Genomic DNA, 20,566 nt, shown 5'->3' on the forward strand with positions numbered 1-20,566 from the left:
TCCGCCGCCCTGCCAGGTTTTAAGAGATTTTTGGCCAAATTCCCCCATTTCTGTTTTCATACAGTGGGACGGATGGTCCGGGAATCTGCCCCGCTCTACGGCCCCTCCGTGTGGCCCTTTGCACCGGGATGCGGAAAACGCTAAATTGCCTCCTCTTTATCAAGTTTAATGAGCGTGCGATTCTGCGGAGCTAAAATCCCTGGGGGGCCACGGCTGGGGGGCCACCACTTGGGGGGGCACGGCTTGGGGGGGCACGGCTTGGGGGGCCACGGCTGGAAGCTAGTGAAAACTTTCATTTACAGGACTGCCATATCAGCCTCTGGAAAGAAGGCACCTATGATATACGGCCTCACAGCAGGACTCCCCTTAGGGTTGAGCGCCCCCTGTGATCGGGTCGTCGGGGTATTTGGCTGAACTTTCCCCGTTGCGCTCGCTCCGTGTAATAATCACCAGACTCCGCTCGGAAACGAACCTGTGACACGGCACATTAACCCTTTCAATGTTCCAACATGCGCAGCAGCAAACGTGCCCTACCTCTGATTATCGAGCCTACAAGTATAATTGCCCCAGGGGGCGGTTATATCCCCGACTGCCCCAGCTGGAGTCCGACCAGTTGGAAGCCCCTGATTTACCGTCCTCCGCGATGCGCTGTTTAGCAGACGAGGCTCTAGCGCTAGAGATTGTTTCCGGCCGCGCAGCTCCCTCCGTAACGCCATTATCACAGATACCTCAGGGCGACGGGGCAACAAGACGGCGCGGGGGGGGGGGTGACGGGGGGGGCATTAATACTAAAAGATAAATCTGATAAACGTGAAATATTTCGGGGGTCGCCCGGAATGTGACGATTCGGTTAATCTGAAGCTTCTCCAGAGCCCGGCCCCCGGCCCCCGGCCCCCGCCCGTCACCCTCGCTAAAAATAAATCAAGCTGCGCGGGTCACAATGCGGGTTATGCTAAAAAACTCAAGGAATTTGGGTAAAAAAGATGAATTATCAGGCAAATGACAGAGGTGGAAACAGGCGAGAAATTCCAGCCGCAGAACACGGGATTCACGCGATGAATAACAGGTTAAAGAAGGATCTGCGGGATCCGGTGGATTACCGGGGGGGGGGGATTAGCGGGAGCCGGACCGGGACCACCGACCGGGACCATCGCATGAACCAAACGACAGCCAAACGCAGACCAGACGGAGCCGGCGCCGCCGAACGCGAAGGACGGGTACAAAAGGAGCGATCCGGGGAGGAAGTATCGGAAAAGCCGCATCTGGGGGTAATAAACTCTCCCCCTCCAGGGACGTCTGCAGGGGGGCCGCAATAAACCCCCTTCTGGTTGGCAACAGATGTTCTAAAGGGTTACGGCTCATCCAACAAACGCGGCTAACGACTGGTGCCGGCGGCTCTGGCGAGGAAAGAGTTAATAGCAGCAGAAAGTGAATGGAAGCCGGAGAATTCATCCAGAAATCGCGTCCCAATGTATAGATTATTATTATTTATTTATTATTATTAATTATTTATTTATCATTATTATTTATTTATTATTATTATTTATTTATTTATTATTATTATTTATTGGTTTATATAGATTATTATTATTATTTATTATTATTATTATTATTATTTATTGGTTTTTATAGATTATTATTATTATTTATTATTATTATTATTTATTGGTTTATATAGATTATTATTATTATTATTTATTATTATTATTATTATTATTTATTGGTTTATATAGATTATTATTATTATTATTTATTATAATTATTATTATTATTTATTGGTTTATATAGATTATTATTATTATTATTTATTATTATTATTATTATTATTTATTGGTTTTTATAGATTATTATTATTATTATTATTTATTATTATTATTATTATTTATTGGTTTATATAGATTATTATTATTATTATTTATTATAATTATTATTATTATTTATTGGTTTATATAGATTATTATTATTATTTATTATTATTATTATTATTATTATTTATTGGTTTTTATAGATTATTATTATTATTATTTATTATTATTATTATTATTATTTATTGGTTTTTATAGATTATTATTATTATTATTTATTATTATTATTATTATTATTTATTGGTTTTTATAGATTATTATTATTATTATTTATTATTATTATTATTTATTGGTTTATATAGATTCTTTTATTATTTTGGTCACTCGGCCATCACTCAGCCGTCACTCGGCCGTCACTCGGCCGTCACTCAGCCGTCACTCAGCCGTCACTCGGCCCTGGGAGTACGGGGGCGAAATGACATTTCAGAACGAAACCCAGCATAACAGGTAAAATCATCTATAATAACGGTAATTCCCAGTATCCGGGGGGGGGCAACACTGTTCAGTTGGGAAAAATCAAAATGCCCCTGGGGTAAAATATCACCCCTCCCCCCGGGGCAGGATCCAGACACACACGGAACCGTCTCATCGGTTTGGCGCGTAACATGTATGCGGGATTCTCCGGGACGCTTCGCCGCCGGGAGGTGACAACGGAAAGCTTGATAAGAAAGATATCAGCAGAAAATTGCAACGAGGCACCAACAGCTGTCCCTGGAATTCGAGACAGATGGCAGGTATTACGTATTTCTCCGCAGCGCAGAGAACATACAGGTCAGGGGTTTTGTGCCGGTGTTAATCGCACATTAGTGTCACAATCCGGGGGGACGACACGCCTGGCCAGCTTACAACACTCCCCAGAATCCCTGAACACGCGTGTAGTGCGATACAAATCGCTTACACGCCAGGACAGAGTCACGCGCTGTATGTCAGAGGCCGAGGGAGTAACGCGTGTAACACGTGGGCCACACGGGAGCCGCTTTAACGTCTGCAGCGATGACGTCCTGCGCATGTGTCGCGCATGCAGAAACAGACCCTAACCAATGAGGACGCCGCGTTCTAACAGACGACCAATCACTGCATGGCGCGGTAATATATAACGGTCTCCGCGGTCGCCCCATCGATCTGTTTTCCCGCGGGATCCGAGTCTCCGGCGTTCGGTTTCATCGCTTGCAGGAAGCCGTCGGCGGCCGTCGGGAGAAGAAGGAGGAAGCGACAGATACGGAGACAGACGCCATCAATGCTCCGATACGGAGGAGGCAATTAGCGAGGATCGCGCGTCTCGCATTTATCCCGCGCCTTAAATACACGTTCCGGGGGTCTCCAGGCTCCTACGATTGAGTTAACGGCCGCCACGTCTGATTGGTCCGGGAGACGGCGCTCGCGATTCCACGGACCGGCCAGAGGATTCGGGGACAGGAGAGAGACGTTCGTTCCGGCAGCGGCAGCGCTCGGTCATCAGCGCCGGCCGCCATTCTCCTGTAAAACACGTCGGCCCCGGGCGCCGCGCCGCCGTCTGCAAAGATCGCCTCAAAGCTCTGTAACTAATCAGGATTCTCAAAAATCCCCTTTTTGGGAGCCGGCCAAATCCTGGAGCGTGTGCGGCCCCCGGGCCCCGGGGGGGGGGGGATCACGGCTGGGCCTCCTCCGAACAGCGACGGCCGGGAGAGAGCGGAGCGTCGGGCGAGGGAACAAAATATCAAAAACGCAGATTTCCGGTAAAAAGGACGCAAATGTCTGAATCGGCCCCCGATGATGTCATATAAAACCCACCAATAACACGAAGGGGCTTTATCCCCGATCGGCTCCACGGCTTCGGCACACGCTGCGCACCGAACACGCGGCGCACACGGCTTATACGTTATCGTTACCATTTCCTAATTACATCACAGGACGGGTTTTTACGGCGCACCGGCTGTCTCGGCAATAACCGTTTCACACGTATGAACCTAATTGCTCCACGTGTCAGGACGCAGCTACATTTAAACACGCGGTTTATACGTCTCCCGCGCACTGAAACGCGGCAGGAATATCGTTACCGGCGGCGAGAAGGAATTCCAGCCCTGCGCATGCATGCAGTCCCAGCGCATGCATGCAGTCCCAGCGCATGTACGCAGCGCGGAGGCTTCGTATCAGCGGTGAGCAGGCGCTGGCGTGTATAACGCATGCCACCGGCGGGTGCTTCTGGGAAATTGGGCCGATGCGGCCCCCACGCCGGTTACCCCCACAGGATCCTTCCATGACAGTTATGGATTTTCTCTGGTTTTTTTTATGCGATGACCTTTACAATGCGCGAGTGGTTTGCCGGCCGGCCCTGCGCAGCGCATGCATCGTCTCCGCTCCGGCGAGTGCATCGCAGCCGTCACCCCCGCTGAGTGCCGGACAGACAGCCGGCGCTCCGTGACGCTCTCACAGAATCCATCTCACGGATCCCTTCCACACGCTTCACATACCGGCAAACACATCAAAACATCCCCTGGCAGGCTCAGCCTCGTACCCACTACCCCCGGGATATTACCCCTACTACCCCCGGGATATTACCCACTATCCCCAGGATATTACCCCTACTACCCCCCAGGATATTACCCCTACTACCCCCCAGGATATTACCCCTACTACCCCCCCAGGATATTACCCCTACTACCCCCCCAGGATATTACCCCTACTACCCCCCAGGATATTACCCCTACTACCCCCCCAGGATATTACCCTGTGCCCAGATATTTAGGCAGATCACCATCCGCACACAGGGTATATTATACCAAACCAGCCCACTAAAGTGGGCATTTAAACAGCTGGCTCCGCCCACTCTGTTGCCGTTCAGCACCATATGTAAACAAACGACTGCAATAGTGAACAGATGCGCGCAGTGATGCTCTATACAGTGCCCCCCCCCACGTGTCATGGCGTGGCTGGGAGTGCGAGACGCGAGACGCACTCAGCTCCTAGGAGGCTGCCTCCTGACCCCACTTTACTGCTCCCAGCCCCCGCTCCCGTTAGTCGCACCTCGATTGGGTGACACTCGGCCCGGAGACAATACGGTTAAACTATAAAAGCCTCTTTGACCGACTTCGGGCCGTCCTCAGACGGGGGGGGGGGGGGGACGGGGGCATCGGCTGCCCCCGGGGGATTCCTCATCCTGAGATCCTCTCCATGGTTTATCGCTTCCAATTAGCCATCTGCCGGCCGTCACCCCCACAAAGGCTGCGGCTGCACCAGATGTCGAGCGAGGCACCCGGCACCGTCCTGCAGCCCCGAGCCGAGGGCCACGGCCTGCGATCGGGGCATCGGGGTATATAGAGAGGTCTCGCTGATACCCCCTCACCTGTTATCGGGTTATTAGACGCATTAACCACCCGGTGACAGCACCGTCTCTGCAGGAAGCCACAACCCCCAACACTCACATCCGAGAGGTCATTAGAAGGAAGTAAAGCGCGTTTCTCTGAATAATTCAGCAGCCGTTACGTGGCCGAGCGCTTTCATTGTTACACAACGCCTTTGTTTTTTTCCTGATTGTGCTCTTTGATCTCTAATTGACCGATCTAAGTGCTTCCTTCACCGGTCTGTAGGAGCCTGCGCAGACTACTGCACCGCACGGTGATACCATCCGCGGACCCGGAGCGGTTCCGTACCTGGAGACGGAGAACGGATCGCTGATCAGAATCGTATCCACAAGGTCCAGTCCTCAAAGAACACCGTGTTCCATACCCGCCAAGCGGCCTGAATCATCCCCCAAGTACCGCGTCCCCGATGTTTTCTGTTCATTTCGAGCCGTTTTAAGGAGAATTCAGATTTTTGATGAGATTATTTATTTTTACCCCCGTTACGGCGATGCTTTTCCCATCGGCTGGTATGGGGGTCTCTTCATTACTGAAGCCCTTTGTTGGGTATTCGGCGTTCCGATTACCCCACAGGCCCTCACGGGGTTAATCTCTCTCCTGCCAGGAATCCGCTGTTAGCCAGATAAGGGGGGGGGGCAATATGGCGGCCACGTCTCTGCCCCTAACCGATGAATGTTATCTGTCCCCCACGCCGTGTTACAAAGACGCACGATCGGAAAGGGGCATTTAATGAGACGGGGGGGGTCTGGGGCGATCGTGCTCTCGTTGCATAATTTAATGCCTTAAAATCAGGAGCAGCTGAGTAAATCCACGTCTCGTGGCGCGGAGCTGCGGTATAAGTGATGGGGCTCCGGAGTACGGAGCCAGTGATGGGGTCCCTGAGCACGGAGCCAGTCATGGGGCCCCTGGGCGCCGGCCGGCTTATGATATCCTTACAGCTTTTGGCCGCTTGGAGGGTTTAAAGATTTTTAAGGTATCGCTGAAACCCCCCCCCCCCCCCCCCGCGGGTCCAAAGCAAAGAGCAACATGACACCCAGGAACAAGAGGGACTGTCGGGTGAACATCGGGACTCCTCGTACCCACATGGGTGCATTTAAAATATATTAAACAGGGCTGGCAACGGCAGCCATTAATCGTACGGCCCAGGTGATTTCTGCCCGAAATGTCCCAAACTGCACCCCATAACCCCGGAGCCACGTTACAGGCGTGGGGGTCCCCAATAGGGAACGAGGGGTCCGAGAAATCAGAGGCGGCCGGAGCCCCTGTCACACCGAGCACGAACACAAAGAGACTCGGCGCCCATCTATCCCGCGGCAGCCCCTCCACGGACGGATCGCTTTCTTCTCTGCTTTAAATCCCCCGGAGCCGCAGATTAAGGATTCAGCATTAAGAGCGTTAACCCTTACTGCGCCACATCTCAGGGCAGCCGGCCGCTTCTTCCTCCCCGGGGGGGGGGGGGCTGGAGGGCTATTATGGTGGGAGACAAATTGCCTTCGTGCATTATGCATCATGCAGCGCTGCGAGAGAGAGGCCTCAGGGCCATATCTACTAAGCCACGTTCTAGCTGGAGCTCCTCGTCACATACAGGGAACATTCGATGGGTCACAATCTTTTTACCCCCCGCCGGGGTAACCTGGCCCCTCCTTTACAGACAATCTATCACGGTGTCTACACGCTCTCCGTGGCGTCAGTCGTGGTGCACTCTCTCGCTCACGGGCCCCTGACTCTGTGCGTGAATTATAATCGGGGGGTCACGTGCCAGACACCCCTAACCCGAGATAACGCACCCCGCCCCCTCGGCAGCGATATGGATGCCCCCTGAAGCCCCACGTATATAATCATATTCTTGTATATCCACAGACACGGGCCGAGGGGGAACCCACCACGTGTTCCGTGACACAGCTTCCTCACATTACGCATGTTCTTTCATGCAACCCTGGATGCTTTTTTCTTACCATCTCCTTCCGCACCTGTCCCCGTCTGCTAATGGACTACCTCGGACTACCTCGGGCTACCACGGGCTAGCGGATCACGGAGCGTGGTTAAATCGGCACGTGGGCAAACCACCAAATCCAACCAAACTATTCCAATAAAACCAAGCCAGTGGAAGCCAGCGCGGGGTTAAAGCTCTGCCAGCGCGTGGGGTTAAAGCTCTGCCAGCGCGTGGGGTTAAAGCTGTGCCAGCGCGGGGTTAAGCCTTCGCCAATGGATCTTAATTAACAAAGAGTTGTTCCGTGTCTCCGTGGCAATCACATACTTGCGAGGGATTTCGGAGCCTTCGCTCGGTTTGCTCCGTGGCTCCGTGGCAGGGCTCGGCGCTCGCCGGGATTATTTTATTATCGATCGTGGATCGGGGTTCCGGCTCCCCATAATATCTCCGTGTATTAATAAACGGTGCGCGGGATGCGTGTGATTAACGTGCTACACGGGTGCAAAAGGGAGTGCATGCAGACAGTGGTGACATTACAGCGTGTCTCTCCAGATCACGCATGGACACGTGTATTACGGGGGGGGGCACTAAGCCTCTCACCAATTCCATCCACTATATCCCGCATTACAAGGTTTATTACACGCCATGACACCTGCGCCATTCACATGTGCATCGCGTGGCTGTGTCTCTCCAGCTACGTCATGGATCATGCGTGTCATTTGTTACGTGTCACTATGATCCATGAATGTGGCGACAGGACCCCTCGCTCCACACGCTTCCTGTACCTTTAACGTGTAGAGGAATGGATCACGCCAGCAGCTTGTTAAAGCAGCCATTACCATAGAAACGTAGGCTGGGATGATCGGCCCTCTGGTGCCCCCCCCCCGTGCCGGGGCTGTTGCTAAGGGGTATCTGGGGTCAGGCGGGGGTAAGAATGGAGATCACCTGCCTGTCGTTGGGTGACTTCCACCCCCCAATTACTATTTAAATGTCTATTCCTCCCCACCTAGGGAAAGGTTGGCAAAGAGGGGGGGTCAGGGGCTAAAACATTTTGCCCCCGCCCACCCCAACACGTAGACAGCTGTCATCCCCATGTGTTGCGTGTAACTTGTATGTAGTATGTTTATTTACCCGGGCTGCTGATATGTTTCTTAATGACAATTCGTGGAGAATAAAGACGCACATTAATGATAATTAACAATGTATCTATAGCAACGTCCTAAACCAATCAGATCGCCCGGATGTGACCGCTCCCGCATGACACGCCGCCGTGCCCCCAACGGAGAGTCCTGATTGGCTGCCTTTTAAATGAGTTTACCGCGGGATGTTGTTCTCCCTCACAAGCAGCCTTTTTGGGGATTAAATCGATTATTAGCGATCCTCTGGGCCAATGAAATCCATGAACCCACCAGCAGCGACCGCACGGCAACCGCTTAATCTCTAAGTGCAGCTATTGATCGGAAACACTCGCCGCCCCTCATTGTTCACACGTGCGCAAACACGCAACGTGGCCACGGAACACGCCAAGCCCCCCGGGGTACAGGCTGCTCTCCCACGCAGGGGCAGTTACGGCGTCTCTGGCGGTCCGGCGGGTCCTGGGGCTCCGGTTGGAGGCGTTTGGGATTTTCGGGGGGTTTCCGTGGCTTCTATTCCATAACGCAACGAGCAGCGAATTAACCGCCAGCATTTCATCAATAACTGCCAACTCTCCCAACGTCACGCCGCATGAACACTCTCAGCCAACACCGGAGTAACACGTGACACGGAAACCACGTGCAGCTCCGGCGTCATTTCCCGTTCCCACCAGGAAGAGATTCAAAAGACGTCGGTTCCCGGTAATTAAAGTGTCCCCGGCTTGTGACCCCGGCATCTGCCGCCCCGCCGCCGCCGCACCTGCCTCTAACACAAGAATGAAACACAAACAATGAACCTACTCCACCTGGGCACCAACAAAAGGGGCATTTCTCAACTACGTCTCAATCGTCTGCTGCAGTTTTTATGGTCCCCGGAGAGACCATTCTAATGGGGACATAAGGTGTTTGGGAAGGGGTAATTATCCCAGACTTAATTACCCCTGCAGCCAGCCGTCATACTCCGCAGCGCTGTACAATGTGTTATTATTATTTATATATCGCCGTCATACTCCGCAGCGCTGTACAATGTGTTATTATTATTTATATATCGCCGTCATACTCCGCAGCGCTGTACAATGTGTGTTATTATTTATATATCGCCGTCATACTCCGCAGCGCTGTACAATGTGTGTTATTATTATTATTTATATATCGCCGTCATACTCCGCAGCGCTGTACAATGTGTTATTATTATTTATATATCGCCGTCATACTCCGCAGCGCTGTACAATGTGTGTTATTATTATTATTTATATATCGCCGTCATACTCCGCAGCGCTGTACAATGTGTGTTATTATTTATATATCGCCGTCATACTCCGCAGCGCTGTACAATGTGTGTTATTATTATTATTTATATATCGCCGTCATACTCCGCAGCGCTGTACAATGTGTGTTATTATTATTTATATATCGCCGTCATACTCCGCAGCGCTGTACAATGTGTGTTATTATTATTTATATATCACCCTCATACTCCGCAGCGCTGTACAATGTGTTTTATTATTTATATATGGCCGTCATACTCCGCAGCGCTGTACAATGTGTTATTATTATTTATATATCGCCGTCATACTCCGCAGCGCTGTACAATGTGTGTTATTATTATTTATATATCGCCGTCATACTCCGCAGCGCTGTACAATGTGTGTTATTATTATTTATATATCGCTGTCATACTCCGCAGCGCTGTACAATGTGTGTTATTATTATTTATATATCGCCTCCATACTCCGCAGCGCTGTACAATGTGTGTTATTATTATTTATATATCGCCGTCATACTCCGCAGCGCTGTACAATGTGTGTTATTATTATTTATATATCGCCGTCATACTCCGCAGCGCTGTACAATGTGTTATTATTTATATATCGCCGTCATACTCCGCAGCGCTGTACAATGTGTGTTATTATTATTTATATATCGCTGTCATACTCCGCAGCGCTGTACAATGTGTGTTATTATTATTTATATATCGCCGTCATACTCCGCAGTGCTGTACAATGTGTTATTATTATTTATATATCGCCGTCATACTCCGCAGCGCTGTATAATGTGTGTTATTATTATTTATATATCGCTGTCATACTCCGCAGCGCTGTACAATGTGTGTTATTATTATTATTTATATATCGCCGTCATACTCCGCAGCGCTGTACAATGTGTTATTATTATTATTTATATATCGCCGTCATACTCCGCAGCGCTGTACAATGTGTTATTATTATTTATATATCGCCGTCATACTCCGCAGCGCTGTACAATGTGTGTTATTATTATTTATATATCGCTGTCATACTCCGCAGCGCTGTACAATGTGTGTTATTATTATTTATATATCGCCGTCATACTCCGCAGCGCTGTACAATGTGTGTTATTATTATTTATATATCGCCGTCATACTCCGCAGCGCTGTACAATGTGTGTTATTATTATTATTTATATATCGCCGTCATACTCCGCAGCGCTGTACAATGTGTGTTATTATTATTATTTATATATCGCCGTCATACTCCGCAGCGCTGTACAATGTGTTATTATTATTATTTATATATCGCCGTCATACTCCGCAGCGCTGTACAATGTGTTATTATTATTTATATATCGCCGTCATACTCCGCAGCGCTGTACAATGTGTGTTATTATTATTTATATATCGCCGTCATACTCCGCAGCGCTGTACAATGTGTGTTATTATTTATATATCGCCGTCATACTCCGCAGCGCTGTACAATGTGTGTTATTATTATTTATATATCGCCGTCATACTCCGCAGCGCTGTACAATGTGTTATTATTATTTATATATCGCCGTCATACTCCGCAGCGCTGTACAATGTGTGTTATTATTATTATTTATATATCGCCGTCATACTCCGCAGCGCTGTACAATGTGTGTTATTATAATTATTTATATATCGCCGTCATACTCCGCAGCGCTGTACAATGTGTGTTATTATTATTTATATATCGCCGTCATACTCCGCAGCGCTGTACAATGTGTGTTATTATTATTTATATATCACCGTCATACTCCGCAGCGCTGTACAATGTGTTATTATTATTATTTATATATCGCCGTCATACTCCGCAGCGCTGTACAATGTGTGTTATTATTTATATATCGCAGTCATACTCCGCAGCGCTGTACAATGTGTGTTATTATTATTTATATATCGCCGTCATACTCCGCAGCGCTGTACAATGTGTTATTATTATTTATATATCGCCGTCATACTCCGCAGCGCTGTACAATGTGTGTTATTATTATTTATATATCGCCGTCATACTCCGCAGCGCTGTACAATGTGTGTTATTATTATTATTTATATATCGCCGTCATACTCCGCAGCGCTGTACAATGTGTGTTATTATTATTTATATATCACCGTCATACTCCGCAGCGCTGTACAATGTGTGTTATTATTATTATTTATATATCGCCGTTATACTCCGCAGCGCTGTACAATGTGTTATTATTATTATTTATATATCGCCGTCATACTCCGCAGTGCTGTACAATGTGTGTTATTATTTATATATCACCGTCATACTCCGCAGCGCTGTACAATGTGTGTTATTATTATTTATATATCGCCGTCATACTCCGCAGCGCTGTACAATGTGTGTTATTATTATTTATATATCGCTGTCATACTCCGCAGCGCTGTACAATGTGTGTTATTATTATTTATATATCGCCGTCATACTCCGCAGCGCTGTACAATGTGTGTTATTATTATTATTTATATATCGCCGTCATACTCCGCAGCGCTGTACAATGTGTTATTATTATTTATATATCGCTGTCATACTCCGCAGCGCTGTACAATGTGTGTTATTATTATTTATATATCGCCGTCATACTCCGCAGCGCTGTACAATGTGTGTTATTATTATTTATATATCGCCGTCATACTCCGCAGCGCTGTACAATGTGTTATTATTATTTATATATCGCCGTCATACTCCGCAGCGCTGTACAATGTGTGTTATTATTATTTATATATCGCCGTCATACTCCACAGCGCTGTACAATGTGTGTTATTATTTATATATCGCCGTCATACTCCGCAGCGCTGTACAATGTGTGTTATTATTATTTATATATCGCCAGCATACTCCGCAGCGCTGTACAATGTGTTATTATTATTATTTATATATCGCCGTCATACTCCGCAGCGCTGTACAATGTGTGTTATTATTATTTATATATCGCCGTCATACTCCGCAGCGCTGTACAATGTGTTATTATTATTTATATATCACCGTCATACTCCGCAGCGCTGTACAATGTGTGTTATTATTATTATTTATATATCACCGTCATACTCCGCAGCGCTGTACAATGTGTGTTATTATTTATATATCGCCGTCATACTCCGCAGCGCTGTACAATGTGTGTTATTTCTATATATCGCCAGGTTCCCGCTGAGCCTCCATTTCTGAGAGGCTTGCACCCCTACGCAGGAAGCTGTGGCCCCCATGACCCCTGCTGCGGAATCCCTGTACAGCCTCGCGTGACCCTTCGTTACGTGGCTGGAGTTTGTGCAGAGCGTCTGCGGACTCAGCAGACAGGGGGTTAATTCAGCCGCAACCATAAATCATCGCCAGCGCATGCACAAGGGAGCCTTGTGAGGCACAGGGGCCCGGGGTGGCCCGTGGCCACAGGAGAGGATTGTGTGACTGTAGGACCCCCCATGTACCTAACCTATTTAACTCTTTACTGACAGAGCAAACATTCTGGAATTCTATGGGTTAATCCAATTTCCTTTCATGAACAGAAGCGGAGACCCCAAAATGAAATGTCAGGAGACGGGGGGGCTCAGCCTCTCCCCAGCCCGGGGGTCTGCGGGGTAAACATTCCTGAGACCCGTCAGCTCTGTGGCTTCCAATGAGAGGCGGCACAGGAGCTCGCAATCGGTCCGCAATCCTGTTTATGCATCGTATATAGTCACTGAAAGACAGACAGACGGCAACAGACAGACAGACAGAGAGAGAGACAGCGAGACGGAAACAGACAGACAGAGAGAGCTCACTGATACCGGCTCTTTCCGTCCCCGGCTGCGGGGGTCCCGCTTTATTTCTCGCCTGCAGCACTGAGAGGGTCCGGCACCCACAGCCCAGAACCAATCAGATGCAGTATAAGCTCAACTCAAACAGAACGCAGGGGGGCTCCCCGTACCGGTACCACCAGTACCACCCAGCAAAACCAGTACCACCAGTACCACCCAGCAAAACCAGTACCACCAGTACCACCCAGCAAAACCAGTACCACCAGTACCACCCAGCAAAACCACTACCACCAGTACCACCCAGCAAAACCAGTAAAAAAACAGGACCTACACACTGCCGGTACACATCACATCGAGACCAACACACTGCCGGTACACATCACATCGAGACCAACACGCTGCCGGTACACGTCACACCGAGACCTACACACTGCCGGTACACATCACACCGAGACCAACACGCTGCCGGTACACGTCACACCGAGACCTACACGCTGCCGGTACACGTCACACCGAGACCTACACGCTGCCGGTACACGTCACACCGAGACCTACACGCTGCCGGTACACGTCACACCGAGACCTACACGCTGCCGGTACACGTCACACCGAGACCTACACGCTGCCGGTACACGTCACACCGAGACCTACACGCTGCCGGTACACCCCGTCCCAGGATCCTTTCTGTGCTCCTTTTACTGCCTTCTCTGCTGTTTCTGTAAATGTGTTTTGGGTCGCACAGGATGGTGCACGTTTAGCGTGTCCTCACACACACGTGACCGCGCAGCTTTATACTGGGCCACTGAATCCTGCCACCCCCCCCAGCGCCCGGTACGTGGCAAACGTGAAAACCCCGACACAGTAATCCCCCCCAAACACCCCCAACATTCAAGTGGGAAGAACTTTACAGAAGCCGCTGGGCTCACGGGCACCATCAGTGTGCACGGCTCACACTACACGCGTGTCTCAAGCACCACAGCTTATCACGCTGCTCGCTACTGTCACACACACCACGGACACGCTGCTCACTACTGTCACACACACCACGGACACGCTGCTCACTACTGTCACACACACCACGGACACGCTGCTCACTACTGTCACACACATCACAGACACGCTGCTCACTACTGTCCCACACATCACAGACACGCTGCTCACTACTGTCACACACACCACGGACACGCTGCTCACTACTGTCACACACACCACGGACACGCTGCTCACTACTGTCACACACACCACGGACACGCTGCTCACTACTGTCACACACACACGGACACGCTGCTCACTACTGTCACACACACACGGACACGCTGCTCACTACTGTCACACACATCACAGACACGCTGCTCACTACTGTCCCACACATCACAGACACGCTGCTCACTACTGTCACACACACCACGGACACGCTGCTCACTACTGTCACACACATCACAGACACGCTGCTCACTACTGTCCCACACATCACAGACACGCTGCTCACTACTGTCACACACATTACGGACACGCTGCTCACTACTGTCACACACACACCACGGACACGCTGCTCACTACTGTCACACACACCACGGACACGCTGCTCACTACTGTCACACACACCACGGACACGCTGCTCACTACTGTCACACACATTACGGACACGCTGCTCACTACTGTCACACACACACCACGGACACGCTGCTCACTACTGTCACACACACACCACGGACACGCTGCTCACTACTGTCACACACACCACGGACACGCTGCTCACTACTGTCACACACACCACGGACACGCTGCTCACTACTGTCACACACATTACGGACACGCTGCTCACTACTGTCACACACACACCACGGACACGCTGCTCACTACTGTCACACACACCACGGACACGCTGCTCACTACTGTCACACACACCACGGACACGCTGCTCACTACTGTCACACACCACGGACACGCTGCTCACTACCGTCACACACGCACAGTAATGCATGTGCAATGCTCACAGATACAGATAAAAACGTGGATACACGGTCAGTTTTGCTACACGCAGATACACAAAGTGGAAAAAAATGCACCCCACAGACAGACACGCAGATATATGACACGGGCAGACACACGCACAGACACACGCACAGACACACGCAGGAGATGCTCCCTCCTGTCACAAACACTGCCACCGACAGAAACAATACACAAACCCCAGTGACATCAACCCATATCCAGACACGTACACACACACGTATACATGTAACACACACATAGACACACAGCCACACACACGCATACATGTAACACACACACACAGCCACACACACGCATACAAGTAACACACACACGCATACATAGTCATACATACAGATACACACACGTAAACACACACACGCATACATAGTCATACATACAGATACACAGTACATACACAGACACCGGGATACAGGCACTGGATGCTCCATCCTGTCATAACGTTACACAAACAGCAACACACAATGACACGGGTGACACGCAAGGGTGACACGCTCGCACACGGGTGACACGCTCGCACCCTGTCACAGGACAGGCTCTGCTCCCTGACACCCCAATACCGGCCATAATGACTGATGGAGCCCCCAAAACCCTCACACAAAACACGGGCATCAGACTCCCCATCCCCCAACAGGGGCCCACAGGGGCCCCAATCCCATCAATCAGAGCCCCAATTACCATCACCATCGGTCCCTCAGCCCCATCACTAGGATCTGTAATACCCCATCAGCACCCGGCCCCGGCCCCGCCGCCCCCGTTACCTGTGCGGTAAAAGGCCTCCACGTCCGCGTCCGGGCCGCCCTCCTCTGCCCCCTCCATGTCCGGGCTGTGCGGGGGTCCCGGGGCTGCAGCCGCTGCCGGTGCTCAGATCGGGGGGAGCTCCCGGAGCCGCCTCTCTCCGCTCAGCTCCTCGCCCTCCCTCTATTGTTCGCATCATCTCCCTCCTCCCCCTCTCCTCTCCCTCCTCCCCTGCAAGTGACGGCGACTCCCACACTGAGTGTCAGCTCCGCGGGACAAGACCCTCACTCAACACTACCCCCTGTACTGCGCGCCCCCCAACCCTGCATGTACCCCAACACTGTCTCCCCCAACACTGTCTCCCCAACACTGTCTGTACCCCAACACTGCCTCCCTAACACTGTCTGTACCCCAACACTGCCTCCTCGACACTGTCTGTACCCCAACACTGCCTCCCCAACACTGCCTCCCCAACACTGTCTCCCCAACACTGTCTCCCCCAACACTGCCTCCCACAACCCTGTCTGTACCCCAACACTGCCTCCCCAACACTGCCTCCCCAACACTGTCTGTACCCCAACACTGCCTCCCCCAAATCTGTTTGTACCTCAACACTGCCTACCCCCCAATATTGCCTGCAATGTCCCCCAAAATTGCCCATTACTGCCTGTACCCCAACACCGCCCCCAATAATGCCTGCCCCACCACTGCATGTACCCCAATGCTGCCCCAACACTGTTTGTACCCCAACACTGCCTGCCCTCAATACTACCAGCCCCCCCAAAACTGCCTGCCCCCAACACAGCCTGCACCTCAACATACCAGATAGATTGCCAGCTCTGTAGGACGGGATTACACTCCAACACAAAGTATTGCCCCCCCAACTCTGACCGCTTCCCACCGATTTTCAGAGGGGTAACTAAATCCCCGTTACGCGCCCTGAGCTGGAAACTGCCCCCTCTGTATGGCCCCCACCCTTCTGCCACTAATGGATGCTACCAGTGGGGGGGTGTTAATTCCCCCCCCCCCCGGCCCCTGGGGGACAATTTCACCTGCAGCTAAACATGGCTGGATGAGCAAACTGCATGCGCAGGTCAAATATTAACCCTTTAATATCCCATCACACACATCTTTTTGCAGAGACTCACTAATGGTTCTAATAACGGTCGTTATGGAAACCGTGACTTGTCAGGTGGTAAAGATATTCTGAATGGAGTCACCTGTATTCAAGCAGAGATTCCAGCTGTGATAAAGAAGGGAGAAGAGCACCAATCAGGAAGCTCAGATATCATTAAATCAGAGGAGACTGTGTGACCCCGAGAATCTGCCCCTTCACCCCGAGACTGGGGTAAAGACCCTGAGAATCTGCCCCTTCACCCCGAGATTGGGGTAAAAAACCCTGAGAATCTGCCCCTTCACCCCGAGACTGGGGTAAAAACCCTGAGAATCTGCCCCTTCACCCCGAGACTGGGGTAAAGACCCTGAGAATCTGCCCCTTCACCCCGAGACTGGGGTAAAAAACCCTGAGAATCTGCCCCTTCACCCCGAGATTGGGGTAAAAAACCCTGAGAATCTGCCCCTTCACCCCGAGACTGGGGCAATAACCCTGAGAATCTGCCCCTTCACCCCGAGACTGGGGTAAAAACCCTGAGAATCTGCCCCTTCACCCCGAGACTGGGGTAAAAACCCTGAGAATCTGCCCCTTCACCCCGAGACTGGGGTAAAAACCCTGAGAATCTGCCCCTTCACCCCACACCCGGAGGTTGGGTTAACCCCCGATACTCGTTATACAAACGCATCCTCGATAGGTCTCTGCCAGCTCCGGGCTTCTTGTGGCCCCAAGCAGAGTAAATACCAGGGGCCCGTATGTAACGCATGATGGATTTAACATGTTACGGCCACCTGCGGTCTGGCTTGGAGTGATGGGACGGGGATTACCCCACCGGGAGTTTTCTAAATGCGCTGCCCCCGACATCCCGCCTTATTAATCCTTTAATAGCCAATCGTGAAGATTCTGTGTCTTACCCAATTGGCTCTTATGCTGGTCGTCGTGGAAACCTTGACATGTCATTATTTAAAGATACATGTAATTGAGTCACCTGCATTCAAGCAGGAATATCAACCATAACATTCTGGGAGCAAAAGCACCAACTGGGAGTCTTTTCTATGATCCCAGCGGGGAGAATAGGAAGGAGTCAGACTGTGACCCCCAGAATCTGCCCCGTTACCCTGAGACCATGAGATTGGGGAAATACCCCTGGCACTCGGGGTAACCCCCAGATTCACGGATCTGCGTTTACTCTCCGGCTTAAGGATGGACATTTTATCTGTGATTAGGAGCCGTCGGCTCAACGAATGTCAGGAAAACTAAGCAGCCCCCCATCCTACAACTTCAGCGCAGGCATTTCAGGGGTTAACCTGACACAGAGGACATGGTATATAATATATATATATAACCCTTGTGCTGCCACGCTCTGCATGATTTGCTGCAGTTTAAAGTCTTGCTGCCCAAGAAATCCCACGTGGATGGCGCCCCCTAGAGGGCAGTGTGATAGAAGCACCCCGTTTACACATGAAGGGTTAAAGATAGAGAAAAAATGATTAGAAACCCTTCATGAAAACATGGCGACTGGACGCTGCTCTGTGCCGACGCGGAGTCGGTGTCAGTCCGTCTGTCTCTCCCGCCGTAAAGACTCAGATCTTAATCAGTCGCTGGTCTCGTCTTAGATTCAGGAGCCGTCTATCCCATGCATGTTTAATCCCCTCACTGTATTACCCCTCTACCACCTCTGCTGGGAGGCTGTTCCACCTATCCACCACCCTCTCCATCCTTTCTCTCCGTGACAGTTTTCCAGTGATATGCTGTTGACACAGTGGTACTGTCCCTTTAAGGCCTATGGCCATCCTGTGTCATTGAGCTACAGTCTGTGGTGCTGGGAATCCTGAGCTTGGGTTATATCGCCCCCTGCTGACCGGCGGGGGTCTCACAGCTCTTCTGCTAATTCCTGGTTACGTTGGGGAATTTCGTGCTCCGAATTACTGGGAAAAACACTGAATTGGTAATTATAATAATTCAATGTCTCGTAAAACGTGTGCCAAGCGGCATCCGAGCGCCACCCGCACACGGGACCCGAGCGCCCCCCCCCCAAAAAAAAATATGGCAACTTCAGGGCGAGAAAACGTTAATCATACAGAGATATTTTATTCCCGATACAAAAGAACGTCTCGTTATATCGAGCGCACCTTCAGAGCCAACCGTGAACCGCATCACGCTACATGTAAAAACACATGCTATGTTATATGTTATTATGTGTTATTGTATGTTATATGCTATGTTATATGTTATTGTATGTTATATGATGTTATGTTATTACATGTTATATGTTAGTGTATGTTACTATATGCTATGTGTTATTGTATGTTATATGTCATTGTATGTTATGTTATTATATGTTATACGCTATGTTGTATGTTATTGTATGTTATATTATATATGTTATGTGTTTTTGTATGATATATGTTATTATATGTTAAATGTCATTGTATGTTATGTTATTATATGTTATACGCTATGTTGTATGTTATATTATATGTTATTGTATGTTATGTGTTATTGTATGTTATATGTTATTATATGTTATGTGTTATGTTATATATGTTATATGCTAGAATATGTCATGATGTGTTATATATCATATCTTATACGTTGTCTGATATGTTACATGATATGTTATATGTAATTATATGTTACATGCGTCGATATGTTATGATATGTTATATTTGTTACATGTTACCATACGTCATGATGTGTGATGATGATATTGCTGATAAATACCACAGCCCTGCACAAGGTTAAATAATTATCGGAGGCATAAGAGACGGTCACAGCCCCGGGCGAGAGCGCTCGCAGCGGCTCAATTAGATAAACGTCAGATGAAAATCCAATCGCTATTAACAAGAACTTCGGACCCGGACGCGTCCCGCCAGCTCAGGCCACGGAAACCTCGAGCCAGCAGCCGACTGGCGGCACCGGCGACTAATTATTAACCCAACGCGCTCCGCAGCGCTGTACAGTCTCAATACGGGCTGCTTAATGACAACGTAAGAGCTTGAATCTGCCAATCAGCGCGGGGGGGGGTGCACAGGGTTCTGAATATAAGCACAGCCTATGCCATCTGATCAGACCCCCGCACACAGCGTTCCCGGGGGCAGCGCTGGAGTATATCACATGCACACGAAATACCGGGGGGGCAGGAGAAGGGGCAAATGCATTGGGGGGGGGCTATCATATTATTAATATTCATTGTACTCTATAACATTTACACTATATAGGTGAGGAGGGCCCTGCGCACAGGAGCTTACAATCATATACGTTAAAGTGCATGTGGTGGCCGGCATGGCCCTTTAAGCAGCGACCCCTCTGTATCTCCCGCTCGGCTCCTCCAGCTCTCGAACTTCACTCAATTAGCGCGGCGTCTTTTATCCGCGGCGGCTCCGCTTCCCTCTCCCGCTCGCTCACATCCGAGTCTTCT

The 20,566-nt window shown here is 49.9% G+C and overlaps 1 protein-coding gene across 3 annotated transcripts in view; it reads right to left on the bottom strand.

Moving 5' to 3' along the window:
* Positions 1 to 16,203, bottom strand: part of KALRN (kalirin RhoGEF kinase) — a 91,931-nt gene extending 75,728 nt beyond the window's left edge. For all 3 annotated transcript variants that reach the window (XM_053471024.1, XM_053471023.1, XM_053471022.1), the window contains exon 1: positions 16,058 to 16,203. In XM_053471024.1, coding sequence (XP_053326999.1) covers positions 16,058 to 16,115 — 58 coding nt within the window. In that variant the 5' untranslated portion in view covers positions 16,116 to 16,203. The remainder of the gene's footprint in view (positions 1 to 16,057) is intronic.
* Between the last annotated feature and the right edge of the window lie 4,363 nt (positions 16,204 to 20,566).

Source organism: Spea bombifrons, chromosome 7 (assembly GCF_027358695.1).
Source record: "Spea bombifrons isolate aSpeBom1 chromosome 7, aSpeBom1.2.pri, whole genome shotgun sequence".
Lineage (NCBI taxonomy): Eukaryota > Metazoa > Chordata > Amphibia > Anura > Pelobatidae > Spea > Spea bombifrons.